The sequence below is a fragment of the Rhinatrema bivittatum genome, chromosome 5, assembly GCF_901001135.1.
Source record: "Rhinatrema bivittatum chromosome 5, aRhiBiv1.1, whole genome shotgun sequence".
NCBI lineage: Eukaryota > Metazoa > Chordata > Amphibia > Gymnophiona > Rhinatrematidae > Rhinatrema > Rhinatrema bivittatum.
The window spans coordinates 300933878-300942927 of record NC_042619.1 but is presented as its reverse complement, the minus strand read 5'-3'; the positions used below and the strand labels follow the sequence as shown (position 1 = coordinate 300942927).

The 9050-nt window shown below is 48.5% G+C and overlaps 1 protein-coding gene across 4 annotated transcripts in view; it reads right to left on the bottom strand.

Moving 5' to 3' along the window:
* Positions 1-1008: 1008 nt before the first annotated feature.
* The window catches only part of DBNL (drebrin like), a 32257-nt gene continuing 24215 nt past the window's right edge, over positions 1009-9050 (bottom strand). Inside the window, exons 7-16 of one of the 4 annotated variants that reach the window (XM_029604175.1) lie at positions 8736-8887; positions 8455-8509; positions 7705-7779; positions 7086-7191; positions 6593-6613; positions 5915-6058; positions 4807-4884; positions 3845-3963; positions 3075-3180; positions 1009-1668 (exon numbers count right to left, since the gene is read on the bottom strand). In XM_029604175.1, coding sequence (XP_029460035.1) covers positions 1529-1668; positions 3075-3180; positions 3845-3963; positions 4807-4884; positions 5915-6058; positions 6593-6613; positions 7086-7191; positions 7705-7779; positions 8455-8509; positions 8736-8887 — 996 coding nt within the window. In that variant the 3' untranslated portion in view covers positions 1009-1528. Of the gene's footprint in view, positions 1669-3074; positions 3181-3844; positions 3964-4806; positions 4885-5905; positions 6059-6592; positions 6614-7085; positions 7192-7704; positions 7780-8454; positions 8510-8735; positions 8888-9050 lie in introns of all 4 variants that reach the window. The other 3 variants (XM_029604174.1, XM_029604176.1, XM_029604177.1) reach the window with 3 other exon arrangements.

The window sequence follows — 9050 nt, the reverse complement described above, 5'->3', positions numbered from 1 at the left end:
TAGGCACAGGAACAAATGCAAATGTACTTAAACAAAAACAAGTCTCTCTCTAGCAAATGAGAGCACAAAAATATCCCCAGACTTTGGTCATAAAACTTTTGGTTCAAACTAAATAGCCACCCAAAAATTATTCGCCTGGACTCTCCAGATGCGACAGTACAGCTGGCTGCATTTTTCTTTTGTACACCATGCTGCTTCAGATGCTTGGGGGGATACTTCAATTACAAGAGAGTAAAGGGGTTCACATGATTCCAGGTCACAGCGGCTTGTCCAGGCTTGCTTTTACCGCATGGCATGTAGGGACTTGTAGTCCTGCTTTTCTTAGGTAAATGGTGCATAACCAGGACTGGCTCAGGCAGAGGACTTGGAATATATCCGGCAGCCCTACTGCACCCTAGAGCAACTGAATGGCTCTCACCCTCACTTGTAAAATCTCTTTTAAAGTAGTTGAGAGGTATTTTGTCAGAAGTGCCATGCTGGAGAGTTTCAGCAATACAATCACTCACTAGTGTCAAGGTGTGCATGTCGTCACTGGTAATACGCCTCTAAAATGGGCCAATCACATGCAGGACTATTGTGGTCACCATGGATCGGCTTTTCCTCGTGTATCGCAGGAAAGAGTTAAACATCTTCACTGTATGTTTCAGTTTCACCGGGGCGAGCCCAGAGAACTACATCTGGCCGGCGGGGCACAGTCTCCTGGTAAACTCGAACGAGAATATGGAAACCAGGCCAAGAATCAATTCCAAGACGCATGGAGTAGGAGGACAGGAAAAGTGGAGGAGCTTTGCTGCACAATCTAGACTTGTAAGAGTGGCGCACAGCTGGTACGATAGCTAGAGAGGAAGCAGCCTGCGTCTCCAAAGGCATCTTTGCCTTTTGGAGTCACTTTTAAACCAAAACAAGAAACGGAAAACCAGAATGAAGAAGCCTGCAGGATTAATTCGCGAGAAGGTCCAAAGGGTTAAGTTAGATCCCAGGCACCACAGGCTAAAGTGACCGTTTCTGTTTAAATAGATATAAATAGATTAGTCCTGTTTGTGTCATATTTGAGGTCGGCTCACCGTCACTGTCTTTTTTTTTTTGCAGAAGGCTTCGGCACCAGCACCATATAGTGGCACCCTCCAAGAAAGCAAAAAAGGGCAAACTGCCAACATGGACTGCCACACACGTACCTCTGCATAGCCCCCCTCCTCCTCCTCACCACACTCTAGCTTTAGCCTCACCCCAGACCAAAATCTCTCCAAGATTTGCAAAGCTGCATTCATGCGGATAGGAGACAGGGAAAAAGGGAAGGAAGCTGAGGTGCCAACGCAGCAGAGTAACCAAGGACACCCATAATTGGCCCTTTAGGGTGATGCCTAGAATGGATCTTAGTGGAAATGAGTATTTTGTTACCCATCATGCTCTGTGCTGGTAAAATTTCCATTAAAAAAAATAAATCATCAGATTTGGTAAGACTTTTCTTCTTGTTGCTTTTGGCATAGATCTGTTCCTGGCACGAGTGGTGGCAGCGCTGAGGAGGTGGTCACTGGATCAGTTCCACGTAGTTGGCAGGGAACATGCCGAAGTGACCGTCGGGGCCGTATCCACGCCACCAGCCCTCATCAATCATCTCAATGCCCGTGATGATGTTGTCAGGGTCAAAAGAGATCTCTGTGTCATCCGCTGGGGGGAGAGAGAGAGAGAAAGACAGGTGGCGATGGTGAGTGCATGGCTGGGAAGTCTCATCTCTAACCCTCTACTCTCAAATACTTCACGTGTAAAAGTGTTGCTTCACCATTAAAAATAAACAAATAAATTTCCCTCACATGCTGCTCCTGAAAGTCTTTAGTGTGCTTTTGGTCAATGAAAGCCAGTGCGTGTGTGGAAGATCTCCATTCTGGGTAAACCTCAGCTTGTCTTTGCTCAGTAGGGTGGTGATTACTAGCCACTGCCCCACCACCACCACCTTCTGCGAGCCTTGTGGCTTGGCTATAGCACAGGCAAGCCATGACAATCTCCGGTCCTGCGGGGCTCGGACGTGTCATGGAGGCCATGCTCTCGGGAGGGAGGAGGATGGCAGCTGAAGGGATGAGCTCTGGTGGCACAACTGGGGGGAGGCAAAGTCTCCCTTTCAATCCTTGGCCAATGAGACCTGAGTTACCCAGAAAGTTATCCTGGGGATGGGAGAAGGGAAAAAGGCAAACAAATATCCTATCTAAATTCATTTACTGCTAAAAAAAAATAAATAAGAAAAGGATAACAGAGCTCAAGGTGTGTTCTTTCTGCACCCGAGTCATTAGATAGTGATCAGACCCCATGAAACAGGAGGGACATCAAGCAGAGATTGTCTCATTGCTACAGACATCAGCTATAGACAAAAACACATCCTGAGCTTCATGGTCCATGCTTTCTGTGTACTTTCCTTGCCAATTAAAAAAAAAAAAAAAAAGAGTGGTTTCTAAAACTGTAAACTTAATAGGTGGGAGCTGCCCTTCAGTACAATTTTTTGCTCATTCTCCAGCCTTGGGGGCAGAGTGCCCAACTGCAGTACTTGCTTTGAGTTATTGTTTGCTATCTTTAGAGACACTCCTATGTTTGTAAGTTCATACAGATTGGCTGCTTGTCAAGCTAGTTAAAAGTGGTTCTCTGATCAAGGTGACCATTCGCCTAATATTTAAAATTCACTCTCTATATATGTATCTCTCTCTCTAGATATACACATTTTTTCTGCCTTTTGGCCAATTATGAAGCAGAAATCTCAGGAAGAGCACAATGTATTTAGTTACTTTTTCATCTCTTGTTTTTACTTATTGGTTGTGTGCCAGATAGCAATGTGAACCTTAATGACGCCTACACAAACCTCTTTCAGACAGGGAGCACCAGATCAGACTGTCCACACTCTTCTGTCTGGGCTGTGTTAATATCAGCACCCTGATTAAGCGTGCCATGCCAAAATCAGTACAAAAATTAACAAAAAAAAAAACCAACCCACAACCCTGTAACAAAATAGATTCACCTGGTATAAAGAACAGAGCGCCTGTGTCAGCATTACCCACAAGCCACCTCACAATCACAAGCTAAGTTCCTACCGGCCTGATAGTCGTACAGCGCCCGTGCACACAGTCCCTTGTCTGCCAGCTCCTGCTCCTGGTGAAAATGCGAGGAGTACTCGTAGGTAGCTTCAGGGTGCTGCACCTTCATGGAAGAAAAAAAAAGAGAGAGGAGGGAGATCAAAGGAAGAGGGGAAGAGAGAAAGAGCCAGAAACAAAAAGGGCGAAAATGAGACCAAACCCCAGGGACAGGAGGTGGGAGGACGGCATAAAGACAGAGTTAAGCCAAGTCTAACAACAGAGGGGAGCAAGAAGGAGCCGGGCTCCTCACCATCCTGCCTCCACCCGTTTACGGATAACTCTGTACCACGCGGTCATAAGAGGAGGAGAGGTGCCCCAGTCCCCAGCTCACGGGACAGACACTAACTCCAACCTGCTTTTTCAAGCCAACAAAACAGATCAAGTCTCCTGGACACAGGATTAGACCAGGGTGGGGGTTAGTGCCAGACACTGAATCTTTGTGAGCGCCCCAGAAATTAGTCACTAAATATTTTCAAAAAGCCATATAATACACACTCTCCTTCAAGTAAGCAAGGGTTGCTAAAACAGCTGTGCAAGAATGAAACAGACTGAAGTCTCCTATCACCAGCATCCCCTTCACCCACCCCTTTACTCTCTGTGCACACACAAACCTAAAAACCCTGGTCTTCTTCCCTTCCCCCTCCCCATGACTGCTCCTTTCTGCCCCCTCTCTCCACCCCCCCAGTCTCCCTGCTCCTTCCCCCTTCTCCAGGCGGACAAATACCTACCCCCTGGGCCTCCTCATAGATATCAGGATGGTCGGGTGCCACTTCGTACAGATTCTCTTCTTCTTGGGGAGAGATGGGGGCAGGGGGCTCGTTTCGGCTGGGCTGAGTAGGCCGCACATCTGGGGATTGGGAGGAGAATTAAAAATGGGACATGTCAACTGGAGCTTAGCACACTAATAAATGCTGTTCAGCAGATGCTCTGCATACACGGGGACATTTCGCTTATTGTTAGATTGCGATGTAAAAAATATTTGCCGAAGTGCTAGCATGGAGAATGGAAAGAGGTTCAGATAATATCAGAACGGCAGCAGACCTTATGGTTTAAAATGGTCACAAGCCGCTCCATAATGGGAAAAACCTGCTCTTCTGAATGCTGCTGGGTTTTCAGCAGCTGATGGGTTTTCAGCAGCATTCAGAAGAGCAGGTTTGTGTGCCAAGAGGCAAGCAGCCAACTATCACCATTGGCCCAAGAGAACAATTAAGTAGCCCTGGGACTCCTCACACTCTACACTGACTGTCTTCACGGAGCTGCAGTCCCCTGGCACTGGCCGGGCATGGAAGCACCTGGGCCCTCTAACTTCAAGAGGCGAGAACCGCGTGGCGAGGCACATGCTTTACTCTTGAGAGATCAGAGAGCATGAGACAAAGCCACCCACTCTTCCCATTCTGCTACAGAGCTTGCATGTCAAGACAGGTGATGTCAATAATCATTCCATGGGCATCAACACGACGCTGCTTCTAGCTCGTTGGGGTTCCTTCAGGACGCACTCGGACTGAAATTGCACGACTTCCCAGGAAACTAAGCTACCAGTACCTGAAATGGCACAAGCAACCAAGCCAGCAGTGACGGTGCTGGTTTCCCTGAGGTGGTCAGATTTCCACCTCAGGGAATATGCACTCCCCGCCAACCCGCTCTCCCCCCCCCCCCCCCCCAATACACGCAGGATGTGAAGGCTGCCTACCGTGCCACTCTTCCCGTCTCATGTCCTCCTGCAGATCCTGCGCAGTTCTGGGTAGGGATTTCTCCAGCACATGAGGCTCTAGAGATGGCACAGACACAGAAAACGAAGACCATCAAGAACAGAAACGGAGCCTGGCGGGCAGGGCCATCCGAGTGCGAGAGACAGAGATGAAACACAGATTTCCAAGACAGGGAAGGATTCACATCCATGACAGAGACAGAGACAGTGAAGACTTGCACCCATGACAGAAATGGAGAGAGAGAGAGAGAGAGAGAGAGAGAGAGAGAGAGAGAGAGAGAGAGAGAGAGTGTGAGGGAGAGACCAGTGCTGTTCTGCTGTTAGTCAAAGCCTGGGGGCTGCCTTCCTACCAGTGTCAGGACCCAAATAAAATCAAAAGAAATACAGAAATAATGCCTGCACTGATCCTGAAGAGACCCTGACTGCTTGATACAGGATTAGGCTAGGAGGATGGGATTTTCCTGAAGAGACAGGATTTGACAAAATACATACAAATTAACTGCCTCCAGGTACTCAGTATGTAAATTTATCCGATACTTATTGGATTTCTAGCATGTGACATAACTGGCTGAGGAACACTTCCCTTCTCCTGCAGCCACCCAGCTTTTCCGTGCAGGTCTCTCCCCGGGCAGGAGGAACCTGGCTGAGATGTTCTGAGGTCTCTTCTCTTACGTTCGTCTGCTGTAAACAAGCCCTGTCTGTGGGAGCCATCAGATGCATATTTTCTGTTTTAGCTAGGATACCCTGCACCCTGGCATTGAAACAGCAGGACTTGCCAGACTAGCATCAGAAATTATAGCAGACAATAAAAGCAGGCAAGAACTGTTAGGATCTCCCCTCTCAAAATTCAGATTTTCATTTCATTCCCAAGGCAGCACCAAAGCCCCTGAAAACCCAGGAAAATGCAAAAAAAAAAGGGAAAAAAATACATCCTTGCGGCTTGAACAGTTGGCTCTCGCCCAGAGCGGTGCTGCGCATTAAGGCAGAGGGCAGAACTAGCCAGTCAAGCAAGCCGAGGGCCACCCTGCCCCACGACGCATTACAGCAGCAGGTAAAGCCACGAGGCGGCAGAGCGGCACACCTGACGTACGGACAGGTGAGGTGGGAGGCGTGTCCTGGAGAGCCGAACGCCCAGGCGAGGCGGGAGGAGAGTTTCTGGCAGCAGCACGGACAGGCGAGGTGAGAGACTCTGGCTGGCTCATCTGCTTCTGTAGGAAAGGGCTCCTTAGCTTCCCTAGCAAGGTGGAAAACCAGCAACACACTGAGGCCAGCAAGCTTTCCCCAGGAGAAACACACAACGTTACCTGTAACATTCTCTTCCCTCACCCACAGAGACAGATGTATAGAATGTGGGACACACACACACACACACACGACTATTGTGCTATAAAACTAACTTGTACTTCTGTAGCACCTGACAACTAAATCATCTTTTAAATGCATTTTCACAACGTACATGAGACATAGGCAGGCAGCCACTTCTAGGGTACATAATCTGACTAATAATTTTAGTGCTTAAGCTTCAGTTCTGGGGGAGAGGAATACATAACCTAGTATTGGCTATTGGTCAATTATAAACTGGGTAATGTAGGAGGGCCTGCAGGAAAGTGTGGCTCAATCTTTCTCCAATTTAAAGGTAACTTTTCTTTTTTAAATTTTAAAAAAAAATAGAGTACAGCGATCCTGCCAGGACCAGATCACCCATCAGCTTCCCAGGTGATACTGGAACTCTAGGGTGCCAGTTACCCTCGGCGTGGAGTCTGCTTACTTCCACAATGTGCAGGAACGGCTGAAAAGCAAAGAAGCTGCAGGTAACAGCATGTCCTATGGTAGCGTTACGCCAAATTGAAAAAAAAAAAAAAAAAAAAAAAAAAGAGGCAAAGACTCTGCAACTCAGTCACATCCAATCGTTTCAAAGGCTAAATAAATCCTGGATTTTAAGGATTTCTGCACACCCCTCTGAAGTGCATTACAAGAAAAGCTTTATATTAAAATCAGGACACAATTTGCCTGGTATAACAAAACCAACCCAGACTGGTAACGGGGCAGTTACCTGGGCGGCTAGAAACGCCTTCACCCTGGAACATGTCATGACCTTGTAGTCAGACATCAAAGGGCTTCCTGCTGCTCTGCATCTCATCAAGCCTACATGGATGGGAGCTGGTAAAACAAGGCAAAAAAAATACAGAGACCCTTTCTGCATTGTAAGTGCCCAGCATTCAATAAAGCAGGGGTGTGGAGTGCACCGGACTTTGTCCTACCTGGCTGGCCAGCGACTGGCGCCGTCTCGGTGGACATGGCTCGCTCTCTCTGTTTGAAGAGCTCACGGGGGTTCTGAGATCGCTGGGATATGACAGACGCCGCCTCCTGGTGGGGGGAAGTAGTAAATAAAATCCATCAATTTTAGGACTGTACTATAATGGGCCAATCCGTCACGGTGAGAAAGGGTACAGTAAAGATGGGCAGGGTGAGCGTGGAGAAGTGCTGCCAGACACGCGGGCCGAGAGGAGAGGAGAGGCCTTGAGGGACAGAAATTGCTCTGGCAAAAAGAAAAAGGCAGCCTGTGTCATGCACAACTGCTCCATAAACTGATGCGTCTCGGTCCTTCCCTGCGGCAGCCCCTGATACTCCAGTACTGAGACGCTCCCACACTGATTTGCCAATGCACCTCAGTCCTGACCTGAAGCGCTTGGCAGTTTATTCTTCATTTCCACATGGGCCAACATATTCACCAAGTTTAGGCAGTAGGGTAGTTTCCCTAATGGCTTTGCAGCAGAGATATTCTGGTATATAAAAACATAGTCCGTCTGCTGCCCTACAGATACATGTTAAGGTCCCTAAGCCGAGCACAATTGTATGCAAGCAGCCCTCCCACAATACCTGAGCTTTCTCCACGGATCCACTCCGTTTGATGCCTCTCTGCATCTTGGCCTGATGCTCCTCTTCTTGCTCTCTCTGCAAGACACAAGGATGCAGATTTACCCAGGACCAGAAAGGCTCACAGAGAGATGGGGGGAGGGAAAGAGAGAGGATGTGGAAACAGCAGAACTCTGCTGGTACTACCCTGCAGCATCTCCGGCAGTGCACACCTCCCCCATTACTGCCCTAGCAGGGGTTACCATCCCTAGTGCAGCGCTGGAAGGACAGCACTTCCCCTAGCTCTGCACCTTGCAGCGTCTGCACTAGGACGACAGTACTCAAAGTCCTGCAGTGCCCACTCTCTCCAACTACAAGCACTGCCCTGAGGCGTTGGTCCTGGAAGGAGAGCACCTCCCCTAGCACTGCCATGCAGTATCAGTACTGGATGAGGGGGTCAGAGAGTGAGAACGTTACTAAAACAAAGCACAGCAGGCGATGCCCTAGCTGCGATCTCCAGACACTGCAAGTGCGCAGATGGCACTTCTCCCCTTCACAGCAGTGCTCAGATATTCTGGCAGACAGTGAGGAAGAGCATGGAGCTGGAGCTCCCAAGGATGAACCTATTCCCTGGTCCAAAAGGACCTTAGTTTCCAGCAATATCAGTCAAGTCTCTTTTCACAGCAATCCAATAATCAAAAGTGCTAAGAAAAGTACTGGACAGGAAAAAAACAAAACAAAACACTGCATTAAATCACTGGCTACGATCCTTACCCACTGCTGCTTCTCTTTGTCTCTACTGATAATTTCCTGCTGCTGCTGAAACTTCCTGTAGGAAACCAGAAGACAGGATCCTCAGTTATAGGAGCAAACCAGCAACACCTGCACCAAAATCCAGCATTGCCAGTGATGCTCCAATAGCACCAAGGCCATAGGGAATTCCAGACCACGTAATGAGAAACTTGCATCCCAAAGCACTTTCTCAAGACGCCACTCTGTTCTAAGCTCTTACAGAACCAAGCGGCAAGCTTTTCTGGCTCACCCTTGCCACTTACTTTTGTGCATCAATCTGATTGGCTCTCTCCTTAAATCTCTTTTCCCGTTCCTCAGCTTCCTTCTGATCATGCTCCCGGCGCTCTCTGTCCAGACGCTGGCGCTCCTCTTCTGTCCGCCTCTTCTCCTCCAGTCGCCGGTTCTCCTCATCTTTCTGCAAGGGAAGCCCAAGGACACTGGCAGTATTCGAACAGCCATGGCACTGGATCAAGTAGGTCTAAGCCCACAACCAAGGTCAAAACTAAGCTCCAGAAAATGTTCTCACTATAAAAACAGAACTGCTTATCCCAGGAGGGACAGAGCCTGTCACCTCCATG